Genomic DNA, 27,382 nt, shown 5'->3' with positions numbered 1-27,382 from the left:
GATTTAAGTAGTCTGGATATTTTCTTTTATTTATAAATACAAACTTGGGAGTTAATAACGGTACGAGATATCTTCCAAATGATCGCCTTGGATTCTTTTACAGACCACCAATTTTTTCCCAACATTTTTTATGAGGTCGCCGTTAAAGATCGCGATTATTCGTAGTACGCCTGAATAATTTGCTCGCGTTCTTTCGTCGTGTACTTTTTCAGGATTCATTTTCCATCTGTCTAGACGATATATGTCAAGTTTCGGGTTAATCGGTTTGACGTTTTAAAAATAGCGCGAAATTCAAATCGACCGGCGATTATCGAGACACTCTGCATTTAAATCTAACCTAATTATTTATACCTCGCATTGTGGAGATACAAATTCCATTGTCACATTGTGTAACCTGACAAACTGTTACAAAAATTTATATTTCTTTCGAGGATCTAATGCTTCATTTCAGTCCCAAGTATGCAGAGCAAGGGAAGGAGTTTCCCCTAGTTTCTAGGGGAAAGTAATTGGCCGATTTCGGTGGGAAATGTACGTAGAAAAATCTGTACGAATAAAATCGTAACTATGTCTGTAATTGTAACACTTTTAGACAATTATAAGTTAACTTCCTTTGTTTATTTGTTCCGAGTTAATCCAAATCTAACGAACTGATTTTTATTAAACAGTCACGATTCTAATTCATAGCATGGAATAAGATAAGCTGTTTATTATTCTACTAAAGAGTATGTAAATGAAATTAAATTTATATAATCTATACGATTTCGCAAATTTCTTTCCAGAAAATGAGTTTTTTGAGAGACAAAAGGGGATACGTGTATGATATATCGTTGTCTCGTTTACTCTTGCTTTTATAGGATAAACATACACGACGAAAATTATTCGTGAAGACTTAAAATGTGATTCTTAGAATCAAAATGTTACAGCACTGCAAGGAAACAGCTGGAGTAACTGTGATTAAACTTAAATCACACCTATAGAGTAGATGTGATTTAACGCAACTTCATGACATCGCGAAACTCATGCTCGAAGGGGGAATCTAGAGACGTCGCAAAAATACTTCTGCACAGTTTGTTTAAAATTAATTTTACATGAAAAAACGCATACCAGTGAAAATTAAATTTAGCACTATTTACATTATATCTATATTCTCGATCAAATTAATTGCAAACGAGATATCAGCCTAATAGTATTTTGCTTCTAGTATGGTCCTGAAGAGTTTAAATTTATTGCTTCGGTTCAGTAACTCGTGTAATATAACAAAGTATACAACAAAAATTATGGTACAACAGTTTTAAACTAATATTAACATCTATTTTACATAACGTCGAATAATTCAGCCAGTTTGGTAATTTTTTAATATTTCTCTGCGATGCACGATTACTACCATTCTCTCTTTGCTTATACTGTCAGAATGATAAACTAAAAAATAGAAATGTATCAGTTACGATCATTTCAGAAATGACTATTTTTGTATATAAAAATAAAACAATAGTCATAATTGAAATATTTGTATATTAATGTATCACTATGAGAGTTTAAGCAAAACATATAAGTTTTACTCCGTTTCAATTATCGATATACCTAATAAGATATATTTGGACATAAATACAAAGTAATTCAACATGATTATTTATTAATAAACGAAAATACTCTTTCTGTATACAATATTAATAATATATTTAATATAAGAAAATGTTCAATATGCATTCAAGAGCTGTGTGCAATAGTTCTTGCTCTGCATACTTAGGATTGGAATGGAGCAATAGATCCTCGAAAGAAATTTAAATCCTTGTCATAACTGTTTGTCGGGTTACATAATATGACAATGGAATCTGTATCTCCACAATGAGAGGTATAAACGGTAAGGTTCGGTTTAAATAGTGGAAGAAATCATTGCAAAGTCTGACACTTTTGACAGATGCATCATAGGTATACACTTAGTTGTGGTCATTAAAAAACTTTTGTAACTTTTCTTCAACCATGTATTAAACTAACTCTCGACTCCCTTTTCGATTAAATATCATCCTCTGTTGGTTGATGGAGATTATGAAGGATACATGTGATATTTTTTAAAATATTTGTAAGTTAAGTTTAAACAAACGAAAAAGAAAAATAATTATTAACGTATCGTTTAGAAATATTAAATAAATTATTTACTAATGATGGTCTATTGGTGTCCGATAGTCAATTGTCAATTATTTTACAGTGAAAATTCTCCGTTTTTTGCATTGCCAGCATTGCCGTTTGTAATCTAAGTTACGTTTATAATGTAAACGATATAATTGTACGTACTATAATTGAAACCTTGTCTGAAACTTGAGCTTAGCTGTATGCAACTCCAAAAGATATGGTAATAATTATGATACTTTTACGAAAATCTGTTTACCTAATCATTTTAAGCCTCAATGAAAATTAAGAACTTTAAGCAATTCACTAACAGAATTAATAGCAGCACAAATGAACTAATAGGATGTAATGTATTCTAAAATTTGTAAAATATCGAATGTGATATTTATAAAGCTTAACGAATCTCTAACTTCCTTGAGACACTTAAAATATGTGACTGACCACAGAATTGATTAAAAAACAAATCGATAGAATTATTAATCGCAAGCATACAAGTTTTGACATTAAATGTCTCTATTTGAGTAGCCACTTTCATCAATACTGTTTCTTGTAGTTCCAAAAATATGAAATGTTACATCATGCAGTTTCTCGTTACATTCAGATACACTTACATTCTCCTCTAGCGGAATAGACATTCTAGTTTGCATAAGAAAACCTGCATAATAAATTGTTCTAAAATAACGAAAGGAACCGTTTATTATCTGCAATGATAATTCAATAAATCCATATAGGTTACTTAATTATATTGACATTACAAAAATTGGAAGACTCGAAATCGTTTTCCAATTTTTCTAAATAATATTAAAAGTTCTAGATCGGAGACAGTCAAACAATTAACATCGTCTCTGCTGCAGTTATTAGCATCGTATTGCTGCAGTTTATATGTACATTTCTTACTTATAACATTATTACTTATAATTGTGACACTCGGTAATTAGGGTCTTTTTCAAAATTATCTGTAATAAAGAATAGTAACAATACGTTTCTATTGCACCGAAATTATATTTGTAGGAAAAAAGATGATTATACATTCGGTAAAAAAGTGAGATACTATAAATTGTTATTAACCTAATCCTAGACAACACTTAAAATAGTAAAAATCGTCTCTTTGAAAGTAATTACGTAATGGTGAATATAATGAAAATTAACCATTGTATGTAATAAAAATAAATAAAAATGAAAGAAATCACTCACAATGACAATAGTTCAATTGACTGTAAAGTTAATATGGAAAGTCCATTTTGTACAATACGATACGGTTACTAATATAAAGCTATTGTTTTAAACTTACCTGCGAACCAAGTTACGATTGTTATTTGTCTACTGATGAACAATTGAAACCAGAAACAAAAGAAAATCCCATGGTCATCGAACACGGAAATCGTCGATCACGCAATCAGCAGTCGGTAAGAAATTCGTTTACTTGGACCAAAAAAAGCAGCAAACCTTCGAAGTCATTCACTCGTAATCGACTTTACGACAGATTCGATCGAGATACCCCCTCCCCCTCCTCCCTCCCCGTCACCGGTCCGTATCGATTGTCCCTGTCGACAGAATGAAAAAGAACCGCGATTGGACCAAATGTCAATGTCAGGTGTATCGAGTTTTATTGGGCAGGGCGTTTCCCAGTCGCGCGTTCTCCCGACGATGGGAGAACCCATGGAGCGAAACCTTTTTGTCCAGGTGCTATATAAAGCTCATGAGGCAAGGTGGATACCATAAGACCGGACCAAGGCACCTTGGCGAGTACTGTGTTTCAGCTAGCGTACAAGGAGCCCACGTCTATACACCATGAACACCCTGGTAAGTTATAATTAGTATTTCTCGTGTTGTCTCGTACGAATTATTATATTAAATTATTATTTTTAATATCTCGATCATAGTTATTAAAGGTATTTGCAGTCGTGACAAACCGTTTATCATTGTTAAACATTTTAGACAGACATGGTTTGCGATCATCCTCGGACCATCGATATAGAAACATTAAGCAATAATAAACAATGTGATCGTAATCACAGACACATTTAATAATATTCTATTAATTTTCTAATTAGTAAATCTCACCAGCATTGTTGTGTTGGTTTATTCGTGTAAATGTTTTAAATCTTTTCTGGTGTTCTTCGATAATATATCACGACAATGGACTGTCCAATTCTAGAAGAAACGTATTGTAAAATTTTTAGTTTTAAATAATTTTGCGCACCAATTATGAAAAGTGTAGGTGAGCAAAAATATCAATTCATTTGTTTTTGTACAAATTCACATAAATTTTTTGCTTTATTTATTGTTGTTTTATTCGATATAATATCGCGTGTTATCGAGAAGAGAACAGTTGTGTCCATTTCCCAAATGTTCATTTTTCACTTTTCAATTTTCAATCGACCGACACTATCCATTGTCTGTAACGTTTATAACAACGGAAAGTGTAAAAGAGACACTGGTTTAACTTCCAAGTTTATAAAGTTTCGACTGTCACCCCTTTAGCAATCATTTCTTTTTCTTTTTCAGATCATTTTATCCGCCATACTGACAGTAGCCTTCGCTCGACCAGGCTATCTGCTGAGCCCTCATGTTGCAACATTAGCAGCCCCATTGACCTTCACCAAGCTTCTCCCAGGAGCTCCCATTGGCCTGGACGGTCGGGTAGTAGACACCCCGGAAGTGGTCCTGGCCAAAGCGGAACACGCTGCAGCGCACCTTAACGAAAAGATCACTCTTGCCAACGAAGCTGTGAAGTCCGCTGATCATGTGATCGCCTACACGTCACCACTCCTAACTGCTGGCCTGGAGCCACTCCAAATCGCAAAGATCGTACCCTCTGCACCCCTTGGACCCGATGGCCGTGTTGTCGACACACCGGAAGTTGCCCTAGCGAAGGCAGAACACGCGGCTGCGCATATTAACGAGAAGATCGGCCTGGTCGCCGAAGCTGGCAAATCGACGTCTTTCGAAGTTCCTGTACTCGTGTCTGCATACTCCAGTCCCCTGATTCAGAAATACCTGATCTGATGCGACGAACCGGAAGTGGAACAGGTTCCTTCGGCGACGTTGGCTGCGTTATTCCTCTCGTTCTTTGTACATACGATGCGGGCTGATTTAATAAAACGATATTTAATCTATGAGACTGTTTTCGTTCGACCAACTCCTTGAACACTTGGGTTTGTAAGTGATACTTCTGAAGATACATTCGGCTAAACGGATTTTATTTGTTCAACGGACACACAAAAGAAGAACTGTAGGCGTGTTCAGTACTTTCGGTTGATAGTATGATCTAATGAGCTACCATGGCTTTATTTCCCATAAGGTAACATTACTTACTAATCTCAATCTATCGATTGGAGATCGAAATCTATGTATAGTTTTTACGCATGCGAGGTGGTGACAGGACATCACAGAAATTGGAAAAGGTTTAGTTACTTTTTAAAGGCCCACACCTCACTTTTCAAAGGTCCTCTAGTGTGTTAAAAAGAGACTTTCGTGTGTAATAAGTAATATGTTTGATACAAAGAGCAACAGTATTACGTTTCGAACCAGATTTTCTAGATAAATTCATCAATAAGCTTTATTTAGCAAACTCTGGCCTAGACGTAACGTTATTTTTCATTCGAACAGTTCCAATTAAACCCTATAGCTTCTTGGTACTTAATTAATTTCAACAAATTTAGAAGATTAATAGGGCTACATATAAAACAGAATCTGCTGGATGAGAGCAGAATTTAATGAATTCAACTAGCAGATTCGAGATGAAACATAATAATATTCCTTTTCCCAGTAAAACTATTAGAATTACCAAATCATAAACTGATCATGAGAACATACAAATTTCTCAACAATTTTTGTCGTGGAATTATAAGGCTTCTATAAGTGTCAAAGCTAGGGCCAAATTCTGAAGCAAATTATCTTGAAATTATGAGTTAGTAAGCCGAGTTAAACATTTATTAACTGTAGTTCATAAACTGCATTTTCTTGTACCTAACTCAGTGGCGTAATAAATAGTTTCATATAAAAGGGGGACAATATTTTTACATCGGCCTTTATAAATAAAAGTAATTACCTTTCTGTAATGCTAAATTTAATTTTCTTTCGTAGATTTCTTTTATACGAAAGAGTTAAAAATGATTAAATTCTTTGTAAGACGACCAGACAGTAAATATGTAAAGCAGTGGAAAATGAACTGTTAAAAGAAGTAAAAGGTTAATTATTAGTTTCGTCAAATATTAATATTGCGTATTAAATTAAATAATATAGAAAATTCGAAAAGAAAGTGAATGTGTGAGGAGAATCGTTCCTATATCTTTATTAAAAAAGTAAAACGAGAGTCTAATGTTCAGGTTTGAGAATAAAAAATCTCGAAGTATCGTGGAGGGGCGGTTCAATGCCTCGAATCGATCAAAACCACTATGCTCTCGACATTCCTAGCCATTCTCTTACGGACTGCACTACAGGTAACGTTACACTTTCACTTCTTACTTTTTCGTAAAGATAAATTTAATTTTAGATTATCATTATGAAATTATTGAACTAAATCTATGTTTGTACATTACTCAGAGAATTTTCAATTATACTCAATTTTACCTTGTCTTCCCTATATTATTAAATCAAAATTGAGATTCAACAGTGAATAAAGTGCTTCAAGTGAAAAAAATTTATTTGGAAAATGTGCCGACTGGCTGCGGAGTTTAATCGATTTGTTATTTATAAAGAATTTCAATAAGATAACGGTATAACTTAAGGAAATGATCAATTTATAAAAACGTTTCGCAAAAACAATTGTAATTTTTACATCTTTCTTAAACTTTACAGAAATAATTTGATATACGAAACAGTGTCACTATTGATATTCAAACATTTTATAAGGCCTTCTCTATGGTTTATTTTTCAGAAAAAATGTAAATTGTCATTTGCTTTTTTTCAGAACATCGCTAGATGCCCCATTCATAATTCATTAATCAATCAAATTTACAAGGAAATGGAACCCAATATTATAATATTTTTATTACTTCAATCAAAAGCGGAGGTGAAATGAGAAATTTTCCGTACGTTTTCTTCTTTTTTTAAAATAGAGATTAACTCGCATCAAATGTTTTATTATTAACGACGGGAAAGTTAAAGCGCTATTATAATCGACAATCTTCGTTTTTTTAATGAATTTAAACAGGACGTTTTATTCATCTGCATTTTACTGTTGTTTGAAATAAAAAAAAAAAGTTTTACCTATATTTCAGTTCAAAGTATGTAGATTGCCAAACTTGCATTTCATTAATTATGACGAAAGTATCGTGTACCAATGTTGAGTCTTGAATTAAATATTAAATTACATATATTTACCAACTAGCTACTTACACTATGCGTACATAATTTACTTGAAATTTTTATATCTCACTAAGTGTTTATAAAATTGTTAATTGATATTTTTAATAATATTTAAATCTATGTATATATTTATTATATGTTTATTCGGTGTGTGGGTGTGTTGTGTGTGTGTGGGCGTGCGTGTTCTGGTCAAAATTATAAGTTCACTGTGCTTTTGATCGGTATGTAAAAATACAGGAAAAGTAAAGTTATAAAAAAAGTTTTGTACTATTTGCATAAATAATTATTCGTCCTTTTAAAAAAGAGGCTGTTTGTAACATTGTCCAAAAAACCATTTATTTATAAATTAATTATATTGAAAATAGTTTTGAGTAGTCAGTAGCTTATCCATGGCGGTGAAATAGTTGAAAAATGTTCATTTTCATACTACTTATAAATTTTCTCTTAAGCCTTGGTTGAGTACTTTCCACGCATTAGCAATTGTTTCTTTTAATTCTTCAGCTTTAGAATATTGTCAGTTATTTTAATATATACATCTGTGGAGAACATGCCAGTCATGCTAAATTTTGAATGCCAGAATGATCTCAGTCATGCTTGAATACTCAATTTGTGATGGATAGGAACATCAGTTTATTGGAATTTAAATAATATTATATCATATTATCTAATGTACGGTGACAAATGTATTTCTAATACACACTGAAATTTCTCATTAAACATTTTTTTAGTGATAAAAGCAATTGGCAGCTTTCCTAATGCACTAAAAGCTCCTCACACTGTTACTAATTTCGATACATCTAAATTTAATTTTTTCTCATTATTTAAAATGGTTTGAAAATTTAGAAATGTAAATTGAAATTTAAAAATAAGCTAGAGAACAAATTATACATAGATGTGATAAAGATTTACTGTATTCCAATTCAAATTTATATTTTCACGAGCAAATTCTAAACATTATATTTTATCTATTTTTTGAAATATGATACTTTTAATTTTTAAATGCTTATAGCGTTATAAGTTTCTGAATTATTTACGTAATTATTCTGAACGCATAAATAACGATTAACAATTTGTCGATTGTATATTCAACTTTCCTCTTAGCACTTATCAGACTTTTTCAAACTCTGTTGATTTTTTCCCTTTAGATATTTTTAAATTATTTTGATACTGATACAGATTTTGCAATTCTTGTTCGAATTAATTACGAATTCTAAAGTTGCTAAAACTAACAATGGCTTTAGATTGTGTTCGTTTATTATCAATAGCACTGTTTATTTCATTATAAGAATAGTAACAATACACTTCGAGTAACTTAAAAACAAATTATATCATTTATTTAATAGTAATACCATTTGGTACATTTACTTGCTTTATTTTCTCTAAATAAAATAGTCAACTACTTCAAATCTCAAGAAATTTTTTCGAAAATCGAAGAAGTTTCTGCTACATTACAAGGAGATTCCAAGAAATGTAATAATAAAAATTATTCAATAAGATGAAGACAAACATTTATTAAGAAATTATTTATAATTAAGTAGTAACTGAATATTAAACAATTTTCGTTCCAATTAATTCATGAATAAATGGTTTTTTATAATTGAACTTTTACTTTTGTCTAACAGCATTTTTTTCTTGAAAAGACTGACAAATTATTATTTATGCTAATAGTGCAAAACTTTCCTTTATGTCTTTATTTTTCGCGTTTTTTACACGAGTTGAAAATGAAGTAAACTTACAATTTTGGATAACAACACATGGACACACACACAGAGTAGGAGAGAGACAGAGAGTTTCAAATATTTAATTTTATATATTAATACAATTGATTATAACGTCGTCTGAACAAATACAGTAAATAACAAAAACACTTTCTCATTTTATATTATTATTTTATTTGATCATTTTGAATCATAGAAAATTAATTTATAACGTTTAAGAATAAGTGTAATCGTGTTTGATGTATTTGTTTTAATTATGAATAGATGATTAATCAAAGTAATGTGTATTTTTGCAATTATATTGTTAATTTGTATACAAATTCTCTTATTCTAATTGATTTTTCACTTTTTTTCATTGGAATTTCAACTTCTGACTCAATTACTCTCTTAAATGTGCACAAATACATTAAAACCATCAATTATGTTAACAACAGTTTATTGTACACCGTATTTTTGTTAATTACTAATAAGTTCTTAGTATATTATATCATTCCTTAATTTTTGTTTATGTATATAATTTGTATAATAACATTAGTACTTCGGATAATACTTTTGAGGAAATCCATAGTTGTTGATGGAAATGTCGAGAATAAAAACATTTTTTATCAAATTTGCACTTTAATAATAGAATAAAAAGAATACAAATTATTATTACATTTTGTATACTAAGTATCTCGTCAGAATTAGAACTCCTAATTGTCTCCTTTGTTCCTGATAATATTAAAACATAATAATTTGAATAGTTTTCAATGAAAATTTATAATTTGTTTATGTAGTACTAATTCTGGCAAGTGCGTCCAATTTTATCCAATTATTCGCTTGCATTCTCAAAACATGTTATTTTGTTATCTTAGTATTTATCAGACAATAAATTTAGATATATATGGTAGACCCAATAATTTTGGGTCTTTTTTTCTTGTGTATACGCGTGTAAATATATGTGTACATGTATTTTTCTTCTTCTTATATACTTCGACTTGATTTTATTTTGAATTAACAAGTGTTAGTCATTTTATTATTTGGATTGTAGTTTTGGTTATTTGAATATTAGTGAACATCTGGTCAGCAGAACACAAACAAAAAGTTTTTCATACTATTCTTATTCCTCATTGAATAAGACTGAAGGCCATATCCATTGAAAATAAAGTCATATTTATACAGATTAACGAGCAGTGTAATTTTTAAAAATTTTCTTCCCATTGCATCCTATTACGTATAACAAATGTTAAAATGCATTGTGTCATGTCTGAATTACGATTCTCACGTAATCGTGAACTTCAAAAGTGTGATAAAGCTTCAAGAGAGTATTAGAATTCTATGTGAATTCATGATTTATGTTAATTAATGTTCGGACGTTGTTTAAAACGAACAATGGTAGATTCTGATGCTTTTTCAATCGTTTGCAGTGTAATTACAGAAGAAATTAATATTTTATACAACAGTAACGGATCTTCCAATGACAGAATGTATTGAAAAATTGTCTTATTGTTAGATATAAAGTTATGTGTCCAGAAGTGCAAGTTGCATACAGGTTGGTGCATCCCATAATCCATTGTGTAATTCCATTTTAAAGAAGCATTTGAATAACTTACCTACTTTTAGAGATGAAAAAACAATGCATTAGACCAATCTTGGTTAGTTTCAAGCGAAGAATAATTTGATGTCAATAAATTTTTTGCAAATGGAGATGTTGAGAAAATGCGAAAGTCAATTTGTTTTTTTTTTAAATCGATTATGTATTTTGACTTATATTTAAATAGAGCATTTTAAAACGCGCACTATGATTTATCGGTGAAGATTAATCAAGGTCGTTGAAGGTCAACTAGTACCTATGGAAAATAATTTACTTTAATGAACCAATCGAATACTTCAATGATTTACTTATTTATATATGCATTGCCGATACAAGTGTTCAAAATGTTAACCTTGAGCGTCGATACACTCTAATTGTGAAAAGTAATATACCGGGTGTCCCAGTTTTCTCGTGCAAAAGTTTACCAATACATAAACTCTTAAATGATTCATTACAAAGTTATAGTAAAAAAATATAAACTAATGATAAACTGGTGTTTCCTTGACACAGCATATGAAAATATTGTCCATATCTATTTGTAATTAGATAAAGACTGTTTATGTTTGCATAATCTAATAAAACTAAACTAAACAAAATTTATTTGTGTTTCCATAAGCATATTCATGCAAAATTACAAACAAAGTAGAATCTATTCTATTTTCGATTTCTTTTTATTTTGCTTAATTTCAGCAAATACTTTACTAATCCTTTGTACTAACTCTTCACACATATTAGTTTGTTGTTTATAAACTTTTGCTCTCACAATACATGTGTACATGTATTTTTCTTCTTCTTATATACTGCGACTTGATTTTCTTTTGAATTAACAAGTTTTAGTCATTTTATTATTTGGATTTCAGTTTTGGTTATTTGAATATTAGTGAACATCTGGTCAGCAGAACACAAATAAAAAGTTTTTCATACTATTCTTATTCCTCATTGAATAAATCATGTAGGATTGAAATCCTACAGCGTACTAAATATTATTAATTTTAACAGAAGTCAACGACTAAATCAAGTATTTTAACGAGTAAACATTACAATTTACAAAAATACAAATAGTAACATTATGTATGTTGTACTGATAAAACACCAGTTCGTTACTGTTTTGTAATTTTGTTATAACTTCTTAATAAATCATTTAAAAGCTTATATACGTATAACATATTTTTCTTAATTTATCTTGTAGAATATGTTAACTAAGTTGTGCGGATAAAACTGAAACACGTTGTATATGTATTGTTCATATTGTCAAATTTCAGTATAGGTATAGTATACATGCAACGCGTCTTAAAACATTTTACTAAAACGTAAATCTAAAATTTATTATTCCACGTAAGAAAATCAAGTTAATCTTTGCATTTTCTGCATACCTAGGAAAAAATGATCGACATTAAATTATGTCCCCCTTGAAGTCAAGCAAGATCAATATGACGCATTCTTTTATCAACCAAAAGAAAGCAAGTTTTAAATGTTCCCTCCTGTATACTGAATCAGTGTTTGATCTTACTATACTAGTTAAATATCTATGAAAAGTAATTCGAACATATTTCATCTTCCAGCTAGAAATTTATTAGTTAGTTGAAAGTGAAACTTTATAAGACAATAATAGATTTTCGTGTTAATTTTACAAAAAAAATAATCAATTTGAAAAATTAACCAAGTTCAAATTAATTTCCGTATTCTTTCCTTTTAATCGGTAAACAATCTTAAATAAAAGTCTGTATTCAAATTTGTAAGATTTCTTCGTCTCTTTAACTACCCAATCAGTGATTCGAAATAATTTCTTAAAATTATTTTGCAATGTAATACATGCAAGTCGAGCTCCCAGTTGTAAAGCACATCGGAAGTACCTACTTCGATGTCCTTCGAACACGAACGCAATTTGACGTCACGAAATCGCGATACTCACGGTTAACAGCTTCGTTCCTTAATCACGGGGCGTGACTCCAAAAAGAAACTATTACGACATTTTATTGTTATCGAACGACTGGTTTCTATATGATTCGATCGACAATAATCAAGTGGTTTCATAATAAATTCCGATTGAATGCAAGAATATTTGGCGAACGAATGAGTTAATGCGATTGCAAATAGATTAAATACAAAGATGCGAATAAATTCTGATCCGGATATCGTTAACATCCATGATAATTTAATATATGTTTGACACTGGACCATTGACGATTGTATATCGATCAAAGCAGTATGTGCGGTGAATTTTAAAAATAAAACACACTTTATTGTTTATACATTTACAGATCAAACCTCCACAGATAATATATATAAGAATATATATATATATATATATATTCTTATATACACATTCTACTTAATAGCTTCTATTTAATGGTTCGACACTTTGTTGTTCGAGTTTTTCTGAGAAAAGACTATAATATAGATATATTATATGATCTGTAAATTAAAAAACCAGTAGTTATAAATGCTGTAAGAAGAATATTAGAAAAAATAAAGGAGAGAACGTAAACAAGAAGTATCGATATTAATTATACGACGAGAAAAAAGTAAAATAAGAACATCCTGTTAATGTGTACATTCATTCATCTGAATATTTCGATAAATAGTTACTATTAACTTTATCAAGTAATGTTAACATTTTCTTACACATTTCCGTATATTATAAGAGAGTGCAAATACTAAATTGAATGCAAAATATATGCAATGTTTACCTTAAATACTGACATTTAGAGTTTACTTAATTGTATGTATAGTATATTTACCCTTAGAAGTGTACTATTTATTGATAAATTTGTTTATTATGTTCTTCTCTACTTTCTTTTTCTCATTATATAACTGATATATTTTTGATTCTTTATGTTTTCTACTCTGACAAGGAAAAGTAAATTATTAATCAACAAACTCCTTTTTTAATTGCAATCTATTCGACTTTTCATGAATCGTGAAGAATCAATTTAATTAAATTTAGTTTAATTAAAGCAAAACACAACTAAAATTTTACTATTATTTATACAATAAAGGGATGTGACAGTACTTGTAACTGTATGCTAGCAACAAATAAACTTTTATTGTAATTAGCTAAAATTAAAATTGGATAAGTTAATATAAATATGACAGAATAGAAGAAATACAAAATCTTGTGTATTTCGATTTTGAATAGTTTTATTATTTATGATCTGTTTTTCTTCTACTTCTCGTAATTAGTATTCAATTAGCGAAACAAATTCTTTTCGTACAGTAAAAAGATTATTACTTTTGCTATAGCTTTTGCAGTAAGTGCATTTTCCATTCGATTATATTGTCTTTTGTCTTAAGATTATCACGATTAGCAATGTAAATTCACTTTAAATATATTAAAATAATACGTTTCTAGACCACTCATTCGCAGCGATTAATTTTCCCACTTGTCATATCATCGTTATTAGCCTAAAATTCCTTTTGAGACATCTGAAGTGCAATAACTAAATAAAAATCGATTCCTTACTTACGTAATCAAAGGGTTACACACAACTAATCTGGAGAAAAAAGGCACCAACTTTCTAATCTTACTCGTACGATATTTCTGAATCATTTTACGACTATTATGACGCTGTTTGAAAACTGTCAGCGCCGATTGTGACACCTGTAAACCAAATGTCCGTTGTTTCTCAATTATATATGCAATACACTAACAAAACAATTCTTACGGTTCTTACTTCATTTCTAATATTTCGTTTTACTTTATGTTACTGTTTGATATAAAAAATTGTCAGTCTTAACGCAAGCCATCAAACACACTAGTAAAACGAACTGAATGTAGGTATAAATGGAAAAATAATAATTGGATAGAATTTAGAAATGGGACACTAATAACGGTATATAGTTCGTTAAACTGGGATGGACTATTTGCACGTGTATTTCGAAAAATGGCACAACTCAAGCAAGTAAGTTTTTCAAGAAGATAAGAAACTATATGTGAGCTTAGCAGAGTTATATTTTACTAAAAAAATAATATTAGCAAAAGAATAGACCAAGAAACAAATATCATTTTTGAATACACCAAGAAATATATATCATTCTTATACTAATAGTGGTATGATTTCGTTTAAAACATCAAGATTGTCACAAAGATGTTAGATTATCAAAATAAGTTAGTGTGGGTAACTTAAAAATTATATTTTTTGAGTTGTGTCACTTTAGAAAGATATGTAAGATATGTGGAAACAGTTTGAAGTACAATTATAAAAATAATCATCGAAGATTTTGCTCGTAAATTATTAAAAATAAACAGCTACCAAATTCCTATCTGTTTATTACGAATTTAGGTACATGCATGCAGCTACAAATTGTAGTTGCACCTTTTTCAAATTGAGTTCTTATATATTTTATGATGTTTTTGGTAGGTAGACACGCAGTAAAGTATTTTATGCTGTTTTAGGCTCATAATTGTGGACGTTTTATAATTCCAAAATTTTACCTCAATTTTCTGGGACACCCAATATAATGTCATCGACACAGATCATGAAAATTTTAACCGAATTACACTTACAAATGGAATAAATGAAAAAATAATGAATCGCACTTGAAACTCTTACTTGAAACATTGATAACAATGCACATACGTCTATTATGCGAATAAACATCATCACTGTTAATATTACGAAGAAAAAAGTGTTAGTTTAAAATAATAATATTAGAATTAATATTTACAGAATCGACTATCCATCTCGAATATAATTTAAGAAGTGTACCATTGAATGTCTAATATAGCAAAATAATAAATGATTGCCACAAAATATAATTTACACAACTATGTTATTCGTGATAGGGGTTTCTCATACGAATCTAACTCCTTTCAACGAATGACTGAACTTTACATACTATAACATGTTGCAAGCAGTGCAAAAATATTATGGGAATGCATTCTCGGTGCATACTGTCCTTCGGCCTCGAGTCCTTCGTTCGTTCAGGGTTGGTAAGTCGTTTAACACTTGCACGCGCCTTTGTTTGCAATACCATAAAACTCTGTGCACAAGGGAAAATTTGATAAACAATGGGACATGTTAAATTTCCTCCAAAAATGTAATGATCATACTCGTTGCATTGTACATATTGTTAGTAATAATTTATGGCATGATATTAATTTTGCGTTCTCATTTCTATATACATCAATTATATAAAAGAAAAAGAAATGTTTGAAGATGATCGTTTAAGGTTAAAAATATTCACAATATTAATGTTTTTGTTAATTTGTCAATGAATAAAATAATACAAAAGTGCTTGTACGACTAGAATTATTGGTGTTTGATTCCATAATCGTTAAGAAAGGAAATTATACAAGGTTTAACCTTCAAATGCGTATCATTGCAGAACTGCAACATATTTATTTTTTGTTTAAATCGATGTGTATTCTCATCTACTGTTACATTTCTACAACATATTTTTGTCAATTTTATAACGAGTAATATAATTGTTTTCAATTTTATTTGCAATTCTTTAAAAAAGAAACTATACAATTAAAGGTTAAATGATTCTTAATAAAAAGTTATATTTATCGTACACAAACAATTAAACATTTAAATTATAGTTTTTATTTTTTAAACATGAAACTTCACTGAAGAAATATTAATACAATGCTAGAAAATAATGTAACGCGATGTTAGAATTATTATAGCAGAAATATTATTGAAAATATTAAAATTTAGAAGAGACAAACTATTTATGATGATCAACAAATCACAAAGAATGTGCTACATTAGGTACAATTTTATTCAACAAGCGCACTATAATTTTGAGAAAACATTCATATATTTTCGTAAGAATTAAATTTATGTTTCCTAATATATACATTATAATAATGTTAGACGATTTTTATAAATGTTTATAGTTATAATCAAAGTTGATACAGAATATATAATTTGATTTTTAAAAATTATTTTATTTGAAAAAATTGTAATTTAGTTGCAGTAGAAGTACAAGCGTTAGTTATTTGGGCTTAACGTCGATTTAGGAATTGTTATATTCTCTCAATCCTTTCTCGCTCATAGCAACTATAAGAACTGTTTGAAAATGTATTTGATAATATGTGAAAATGTTTAAAATATTTTCTATCTACTCGTATATAAATCCTCCACGATATAATAATACAGAGAAGTTTTAAGTAAATGTTTTTGTTCTTTAAAGACATAAAGATGAATGAAAGACAAACTGAAGGATAAAGAAGCAAATCTCTGGAGATGTGATTGCAGTAAAAATAATTTCTCATCGTGATTAAAACCCTTTCTCAAATATAATTACACAGAAATGTGTCTCAGATGTAACTTCCTTCGGTATGATGTAACATGCTTCTCACGTGGTACCCGAATCACACATAGTTTCTCATGTTCGCCCAAACATATAATTCCATCTGTTTCCATTACAATTCACATTATATTTTTACTCAGGAATGAGACAATATTTATAATAACAATATTTTATATTCTACAATACAATATAACAGTTTATACTGTATCGTTTCAAGGGAAATTATTATATTATTATAATGTGACCATGGTAATGTTTCATTTTATGATATTTCACTCCTTGCAAAAGAAGATTGAGCAGGAAGAACCACTATTATGTATTTTTATTACATTTCATGTATTACGTCTAACAAATAAAAGCTTCATTCGTCGTCTATTATTTGAATAAAATTTGTCCCATCTCCGATGATAGCGAACATAAATCACCGTAAAAGTCCCCCTAGTTTTCCCAAATTCCCTCATAGAAATGTCTCTGTAGCCAGAAAGAAAGCCTTTACCACGAAGTCTCCCATTTCCCATCCAGACGCCCACAATCGTATCCTTCCGGTCCAAGAGTGCAGGGACCTCGTTTAAATGCCAAGGTCCTGCCACGGAGGGCCAAAAGGAGGGAGTGTCCTTTTTCCTGACAAGCTTCCCAGGCGACGTGGGTTCGCCGATCACCTCCTGGCTCCCTCCAGGTCGTGACCAAGTCGTCCACGTAGGAGGGGCGGATGATCACCGCTATAAATGGTACCGAGCGGCCGTTCTCCAGGAACACAAAACGTCGGACCGGGCCGGGTACCACGGCTGGAACGGAAACTAGCGAGTACTGTCCATCAGCAGCGCTTCGCCAGCCGAGAACAAGGGGAGGAACCAGCCAAGACCGACAGAAGCAGAGAAAGGGATTCAGCGATCGCGTTTCCAGGGCGTCATGAGAGGCTTGGTGAGTCTCGGTTGCATTGGACGTGTTCGATCCGATCAGAATTCGTTCGACGCCCAGCGGCGAACAAAAGAAAGTGAAAGGTTAGGGTAGATCGGTTCACTCGGCCGGGTCAAAGAAGCCCACGCGATCCATCGAACGAAATCATGCCGTAGCGATACGATTGACACACGCTCAAGGTGTTAGATCAGTGTTTTTCAACCTAGGGGTCGCGACCCCTAGGAATTGGGAACCTCTTGGTACTCAATGGGGACGCGGAAGAAAATTTAACATGTATTATAACCGTGGACAACTTGAACATTTATTTCGATCGATATGTCGATCCTTAAAGTTTCATGAATCTAGACGTCATTTTATTTTTCTTTTATAGAAAATATTCTCTTTTATATTCGACAGCTTTTGAGATGTGTTTCTTTGTACAAAGTAAAGTAAAGTCTAACCTAACTGGGACACCTCATATCTAGCAATCTTCTGACCAAGTTACCATACTGGGTTACTAGGAAATTAAATTTTGAATATTAATTCACAATTGGAATAACTTTTACAACTTAAACGATCATCTATCAAGTGTCTTCGTTCCTAAGTTTAAATTCAAAGAAACTATACAAACATATTGTTCGTAACTCTTTGTTCGATATATTACATTATTTGCAATATATAGCATTGCTCTTAAGGCGTATAGGTTCTTTGTTGACGTTAACTTGAAAAAGTTAAACAGTGAGGTTGTAGTAACTGAAACATTAATGACTGGCAGCGTGTTAAAAATTGTCTCGCCAAACGATTAAAATTAAGTATAGCGTATAATAACCGATATAATTCAAAATTTCGAATAGAATATCCTCTAACAAAACATTCGTCTCGTTTCATAAAATGTTGGCATAATCTTCATCAATTCGGTCATAAAAAATCATTCGATCGGATGGTTAGCCAATGGTAGACTAATTATTCACGTACACAGTTAATATTAAATTGAAGTTGGTGTCTCGATATTATAATTTAATGAGCATGCGAATGTTCGAGTTTCTGATAAATCAAGTTTCGTTGGTAAATAATATCGAATGTAGGAAATTCTAATTAGCAACAGAAATTTGTAACAACCATACGTAGAAGGCCACTTGTGGAAGAATGGGTACATTATTCTTGTACCCTTTGCACATGGTATAGATGCAGTTATTTATGCAGTATATTCCGTACAGTCGAGTGTCCCACGCTCTAGATTCTTGCATTCGTTCAAGCGCTGTCACTATCATTTTGGCCGATCTGATTAAGAGTCGCTCTTCTAAATCTACAGACCTAACGGATCTAGATTTATCGTACAAAGAAGTACCCCTTTCGAATTAGTATCTCGCAGGCAGTCGCATATTCTATCGAAAGTTATTCAATCGATAAACGTTTTGCCAAAACAGACTTACAATGCATTTGTTTAGCCTGTCGTTGCCACCTCGAATAGAAACTGTAGCATGAACGATTTGTAGAAAACAATAGAAGTGTTTACAAACTGCCACTAGAGTCACACGTAAGATCTGAACCATTGATAATATACAACCGAGTGGAATTAGTTACGTTAAATTAGGTTGTGATGAAAATGACTAAAATAGAAAAACGTACCTGTGAAACAAGATAAAAAATGAACAATGATTCAAACAACAGTCAGGAACACGGATTGTACTATAATAAAACCGACTTGAATACTTAGTAGCACGAGCAAACATTTTATTGCAGTTTAAGGCCATTGTTTTACGTTTTTCCGTAATTCATCTATCCCTTATTCTTCCCTCCATGGCTGCTAATTATTTTCAATAATTTCAGATCATTTTGTTCGCTGTGGTGGCAAGCTGCAGGGCTGGTTACATCAGCTCTCCATCTTTCGGTGAGCCTCAGATACATGCCCAACCTGCACCGCAAAGATATGCACCCCCCGCGCCAGTTGGTCAAGACGGAAATGTAATCGATACACCGGAAGTGGCTCAAGCCAAGGCAGCACACTTCGCCGAGTTCGCCAAAGCCGCAGCTAGAGCCGCCGAGGAACTAAAGAACCAACCCCAACCTGCTCAATACAACCCCCAGATACCAGCGCAAACTTACAATTATCCTTCGATGCAACCTACAGCTGCAACTTATCTTAGACAACCGAGTTATCAATCTTCTGCACCTGTTTACCAGTCTGCTCCAGGTAACATATTTATCGAGATATATCCTACAATGTAATTTCTTAATTCTTAATCACGTGCAAATGAATAATACAGAATTTTTTCAATAATTTTAGGAAACGAAATGTTACGAAAATTGTTTAAGTCCAGAGCGCCAAAAATAATTAATCCATTGACGTCTTAATTCGTTTCTCCTACTTTTACTCTGAAATCTGATTCTTTCTAGCAAATAATGGGCTACAGTAATGGACAGGTTTGTTTTCAACAAAACTGATCGATTATGGACGCAAGGTGATTCATTATCTACAACAGGATGCGTAATATATGTTATTGTTTCTCAACCCTCTAGAGAAAGTAATTAAGGAATTATTATGACATCACGACCACCAGAGAAACGGCTGTTGACACCAATGGGTTAATAATGACAGTTGGTTACGAAGGTAGCGTGGGATCGTTGCCTCTAGACAATACGATTAACTAAATTATTCAATAGAATATATTTTTAACATTTATCGTTCAATGACGAATGCAAACAATGATATAATAATTCTCTTTAATTCGAACTTATTCGTTAAAATAATCGTCGATTATAACTTGTTCCAAGTGGATTTTTTATTAAAGTATTCCTAGTATGACTTTATAAATAATTCTTATTCCATAGAAACTTGTGAACCGTAGAGGAGATTTATGATTACGAATAGTATCCACACTGTTCATTTTTGGTCATCGTATATAATTTATAAATTTAACATTTTGTAAAATGTTCAACCATTCAAGCATCCCAAATTTTGAATAATTTCAAACTTGTTAACGAAACTAATTATCTATCGATTTCAATAGCTTATCTACTGTTTCTTTAATAGTAGAACTTTATCATATATACACTATTTGTCAGTGATGGAATTTTAAATTACAAGTGAATTTCAATCTCATATTTCAGATATCAAGAATACTAGACATATTTTATCAAATAGTCAAATTCTGATGTATTTTATATATCTCATGATATATCATTTCCGGTACAATTTATTGCATAAAGATTTATTAGATACTACGGTTCACTTGGCAATGTTTAAAGTCTTGTTAAAAAATAAGAACCATAAATATAAATTATTCAGGGTTTCACGAGTGAACAGTATTTACCATTTTGCGAGAAGAGACTCTGAACTAAAAATATTAAATTGATACAACACTATTTGATGTTAAAAACAAAATGTAAGATCATTGCATAAAAACAATATCCTTTTCAAAATGATAAACATCGAGTTCGTTGGCAAAACGGCTTGTTTGCTTTTAATTTCTCATTGAAATATATTTAATAAATTCTGTAATATATTTAAAAAAAAAACAACTTTAAAAATTATAGTTCCAGCACCCGCCTACAATCAACCGAACCCTGTAGCCTATCAGCCGCAATACAATCCTAATTACGTTAGCCAGCAAAACTATGCGCCCACTGTGAAACCGACCCCATTTGTTCCTGCACCACTGGCTGATGATGGGACCGTAATCGATACACCGGAAGTAGCCGCTCTTAAGGCCGCCAGGTTGGCGGAGTTGGCAGACGCTGAAGCCAGAGCGTACAAGTTTGCACAAGATTTCAAACCGGAAGCCCAAGGTCAAGGTACGTTCACGCTCAAGGATAACGCTTGAAAAATTTCTGAAAGTCACAGTCAAGACCGATGACCTTGCAATGCCGCATCGAGGGGCCCGTGATTTTATAATATACTATTATATTAAAACATTCGTTTCGAAGAACGATATACTTTGATTGAGCGAAATAGTGAACTAACTTTTTTTTTTTTTAATTCCATCAGGAATGATATTTTTCGTTTAAAAGTGTCATATCCGTGCTTGTGGTAACTTTTCAGGGAAAAATGTTTACTATGAAGCTTTTTTAAAAACTGTTCTTGCAAAACAGATATCTTTTAATTTGTACGACAAAAATGTCCATGAAAACAGTCATTTCGGATCTTTTATTAATAAAATTTTGTACAATACACAAAACTGCCATACCGTATACTAATTGTAATTTTGATAAAAGTAATAAGTACTAGGATCAGGACTTTTTTAAAAGTTAAAAGAAAATTTGTACTTTCAAGAATTTTTATTCATTTGTTTTTGCCAGAATTTAAGCTGTAGAAAATTTTGTGTTAAAATTTCCCATGAAACTGTTTAAGTAGCCCCTCAAAAAATACCTCTAATTCGTTTCTTACTTTTCCCAGTTAAGTTTAACTTCTTTAGGAACGAATTACTTTGTGGTAAATTTAAATTAACCCATGATGTCTATCATATTGCGGTTACAATGTCTTGTTACGTCATTAGGTATCTTAATTATGAATGTCTATTTCAGTAACTTGAAAGCCACTTGGAAGTAACTTGAAAACTATACGTAAATACACATATGTGTATTAAGCTAATTGCACTTATATACTTTGAATAAAGATTCTTCGTAAGAATGTTTGTGAACAGACAGGGATAGTAATAACAAATTCAAAAGCAGATGAGAATCTGATAATCGTTATCAATTATAGATCGTTTTAGCTAGAAACCAATTATTTAGTAATAATTTACTTTTTAACGCAAATGCGTGGCCAAAATCACCTAACAATTAGTAGGCTTCTCAACTTTTTTTATCAAGAAGCTTGCTAATTGTTAAGTGATTCTAACAGAAAGAATTTTTATAAATTACATCAAACGCAAGTATACATTTACTTCTTCCAAGTATACATTTTACAAATTTCTTAATCAATATCTGTGACACTACCTATTAGGGATTAAAAATGCAAAGTGTCTATAATGGTCAATTGAAATGTTTAAACGTGTACAAATAGGTGGTGCATAATTTTGTTTGCAATTAATGCATTTAAAAACTATGAAACATTTAAAATCGATGAGATTAACGAGTTTTGAGCGTAACTTTTAAAAATAAATGATTAAAAATTCCTCGAATTAACAATTGAGAATTTTGAATGAAATCGAAGTAACTAAAGCTAAACTGTATATAATAGACAGTAACATTTAAGCATTCCCAAGCTATTGATATATTTGTAATAGTCTAATGCAACATAACAATCGGAGTCTTGCTCAACAACTTAATCATTCGATTGTTCTTGTGGGAATGGCCTGTAGGTGAACTAATCGTTACGAACATAATCATGAACTAGCCATTTTTCGTCCCGAATATTAAACAATATCACACGGATCACGAACCGGTTTTACATTAATATAATGTGCATGAACGATCCTTTGCATACATGTCTAATTCCAAGCATTTAATAGACAAAATTTCAATTTAAAAAATTCATACGAATGTAATTTCTATTTACATTTTCTATTTAATATAACACCGAAAGGAATTTTCTGCGTACTATTGTATTTATAATAGTAGGTCGGATAACATAAATATTTAAAATATTTAAATTTTGTTTTAAACATGAACGCTTGTAATGGTATTTAATTTAATATTAGATTGAAATTAATTGCTGGGTAATTTATATTTGTGTATTTGAAAACTGCTTTTTAAATAATAATTAAATAATTAAACGCATTGATCTATTAAAAAAGTTTTTACAGGAGTGTAAATCGTATGTATACCTGTAAAGAGATTTATAATTAAATGATCTCTGCTATTCGTGAAGCTGGTTAAAAAGCTTTGAGGAAAATTATTTAAGCAAATTGATTTTGAAGTAAATGAGTATTAATTATTATTCCTTTTAAATGAATCTTGAGGTTTTTCATAACAAAAGCAAACGCTAGTCAGAACTGTAACATCACACCCAAAAACTGCATAACTATTTCCACGCCTACCTTATCACTCTGAAGATCGATTATTGAATCATTATGAATAAATTATTGTGAAATTTTAAATTTGCTTATAAGTTCCTTAAGTCATATATTCATTTTAACATACGTTCGATCATTATATTTGTATTATTTCAATACAATCTTCTTTTGAAAGAAATATGTCTAAATTCTGTAAATAAATTGTATTCATTTGTTTTCATTTTATTTTTCAATTCAACATTGTAAATAAGTCTAATGCCATTAAATAACCCATAAATCCTATAGCTATACGTTTCTAAGGGTTTAGAAGTAAATGTCAATTCATTAATTTTAAAACATGAAATTTTGATATTTATAATGGAACATTTATAAACTAAAATCGTGAACGTAATGTTATTATTAACATCATTCGAAAGACTTCAATGCGCGATAAAGAACAGGTACCAAACTCGAGACGTTAAACTGAAGTAATAAAGTTAGTACAAAGCGTGATAATAAAAATTTTAAAAAGGTAGAAATATATTATCGACTCTAATAATAACTGAGTATTATTATTCGTTACTTTTTAAAAACAAGTGTTTAAACAATCAAAGATTGGGTATTATCAACTTTATTTTGACATTTACAATGATAAAATGTACGTTAAGTATCAGAACTGTATCTACAATGATACATACATTAATTCTCATACGCATTAAAATATATAACGTAGATATACCATTCTATTATTTGAAAAAAGAAATAATACATTTTACATGTCATTAAAATTCTAAAATTACTCGTCAACCCTATTATCTTATGATCATAATTTGTACACTTTGCGAAACGAAACATTGAAGTACATTTTTAATTTTTTCTATTTCCTTATCAGTCGCGTTATTAAAAAGAACCGTATTGACTGTAAATGTTCAAATTATTGAAATGCTTTCATCCCTAATTTTCAAATTGACTATTTTAATTGATTCAGTGTGAAAATAAGAAAGAGAATTTTACTCCAAGTATTCCCGAAAATCGATCAATTTAATGAATGGAAATTAAAGTAGCTATACTTTTCATTAGTATTTTTTTCCAATCAATATTCTTTTACGCAAACAATATACTTTTGTAATATACTAATTGCATTAACGTTTTTCTATACTTTCTTTCACAATCAATAATCTGTTTCACCTAATTCCATTGCAGTTCCATTCCATTACAGTTTCAAATACTCAAAATAAATTCATTTTAATTTGCTCGACATCTTCAATTTTTCATCAACTTTTCATCCGATACAACGTAAACAATTTATTTACTTTGAATTGTTACAGCTTACGCTGGACCTGCAGCCGCTCCTGTTCCTTACAATGTTGGACACTACAATCCTCCTGCGACGCGAGTATATCCTGTCCCAGGACCTTCGTATCCTGCAGCTCAGTCTGCATTCGGAAAGCCAGCTTATCAACCGCAGAGCTATCAGTCGCAACAGCTAGTTGGAGCTTACTGACCTTGGAAATTTTGAAGAATCGCAACATCTGTACATAATCTAGGCCAATAAATTGTTCCTCCCATTTTTTTTTAAATTTCGTTTTTATCTAATCCTTTTTAAATGTCCTTTTCTCGTTATTTTCAACGTAATTTTTTAAAGAAGAGTAATAAAAACTAACGCCAGTTATCAATTTTAAATCTTCCCTTTGAATTTCTTTTTCACAATATGGATTCAAACTTTCGTATCTCTCGTTTTATTATTAGGAGGTAAAATAATGTTAACCCATGGATAACGTTATTTTTATCCATGTACTTTTTCATTAACAATATGAGAAAACCCAACAGTCGACTTCTTAAAGTAACGCAGCGATACGAATATCTAGAGACTTCAATGCATGGTAAACAACTGTCGTCGAGCAGTAGGTAATGATGTTTCGTACATATGTGTATAATTTCAAATTTCACATATTCTACACGCGTAGTTGTGTAGTTACCTTTCGAGGGAAGAATGTTTCCTCAATATGGTATGTGTGTATTCTATACAGAACACAAAGTTCGTTTAAAATGTTTCAAATGGTTACTAGTAGTTCGAGACATCTTTGACGTATCGCATTACAATATAATGTGCATTTGGCATATTTATTGATTGTAAGGAGGTTAATGCGAAACAAACACGCGGTATTCGATAGTAGATCAGAGAGTCACCGAATCTACGCACCATGCGAATAAATTACCAACGCGTTTCGGTCGTGCGAAACCACAGGTTAACCTACATTCGATTTCGCTATGCATTGCGGTTAGCGTAATCCAAGAATTAGAAAGAAGTCCACGGATGGATCAAGTTAGCGAGAATACTACTTCATGGCCGTTTAGTGTTGATTTCTTTCGTCAACAAACATCAAATATGTAAGTACACGATCACTACTCTTTATTTCCTATGTTACTTTAACAATCGGAAAAACACCATTTGTCCTGCCAGAAAATTTTATTTAAAATAGCAATAGCGTTGGAAATAAAAGGAAAATTCAATTTATTAATTAAGAAATACATGTAATTCTTTTGATTTGAAATAAATAAATCGCTCATTCGGCATATTTATTATTTTTCTTCCAATTTCTTAAATATTTTTTAAACAATTTTACTTCGAATACTTCTATTAAAGTAAATCCTAAGCTTCGTGTCGGCTGTAAATGCACGATTAAATTTTCTTTTCTTTAATTTGTTTAACAGTTAAATGCATCTTAAATTTCGTGTATTATTACTTGTTTCTTGTGCAATTGAATAATCTTAAATATATTCCTTGTTCTGTTGAAAAATTGTCACCACCTTTAGAAATAATATTCAAATATTTAAATCTGTAAAAGGGACAGGCAATAAATATGCTCTTCGATAGTCACTCAAGAAATAAACGATTGAATTCTCGAGAATGATTGAGAGTATGGAAAAATGCGTCACGTGAAGAGAATTCGGTAATCGAATTCTTGAATAACGAGCAAAAAATTAATAAATTTATACGCAGTTTTTCTTTCAAACTTAAAGTCAAAGAAATTTTCTTTTTCGATTTGAAATATTGAATTCATGAAACAAAATTAGATGTAGCGTTGGTAATTATTATTAATTTTCAAATCAATTCATTATAAACAAAATGATAGCAATGTAAAGAATTTGTTATCTCTTCTAACGAAATTGGACTGCAATGAATGTTTGCGTAAATGTCATGGCGTAATCAAGATAAAAATCGAAGCAACAACAAGGAAGGGAGAGATGAAACAATTGCTATTTCGAATAAAAAAATTTGGCATTACTATGAGACATTATTTTAACGATTGTCCCATTGCGGTTTCTGCACACGCAATTCCACTTGAATGGAAGTGCAAAAACACTTCGTCGTTACAATACAAAAATAATACGACACTTTAGGTTGTCAACCTCTAGATTCTGATAATAATTAACTAAGATGTAAAAGTCAAATTGTGGATCCAAATTATAAATATATCGATAAGAAAATTGTGTCCCATAATAATAACAGTCATATACAAACATCGATAACATTCCACAAAGAAAAATTTTAT

General features: G+C 30.9%; 1 protein-coding gene across 1 annotated transcript; it reads left to right on the top strand.

Moving 5' to 3' along the window:
* The first annotated feature begins 17,901 nt into the window (after positions 1-17,901).
* Positions 17,902-25,392, top strand: LOC143155160 (uncharacterized). Its single transcript, XM_076327581.1, has 4 exons — positions 17,902-17,913; positions 19,720-20,083; positions 21,427-21,684; positions 25,154-25,392. The coding sequence occupies exons 1-4, from the start codon at positions 17,902-17,904 to the stop codon at positions 25,327-25,329; spliced, it is 810 nt and encodes a 269-aa protein (XP_076183696.1). The 3' UTR covers positions 25,330-25,392.
* The last annotated feature ends 1,990 nt before the right edge of the window (positions 25,393-27,382 follow it).

Source organism: Ptiloglossa arizonensis, chromosome 2, assembly GCF_051014685.1.
Source record: "Ptiloglossa arizonensis isolate GNS036 chromosome 2, iyPtiAriz1_principal, whole genome shotgun sequence".
Classification (NCBI taxonomy): Eukaryota; Metazoa; Arthropoda; class Insecta; order Hymenoptera; family Colletidae; genus Ptiloglossa; species Ptiloglossa arizonensis.
Note: the sequence above shows the minus strand (reverse complement) of the source record. Positions and strands in the feature narration are given on the sequence as shown.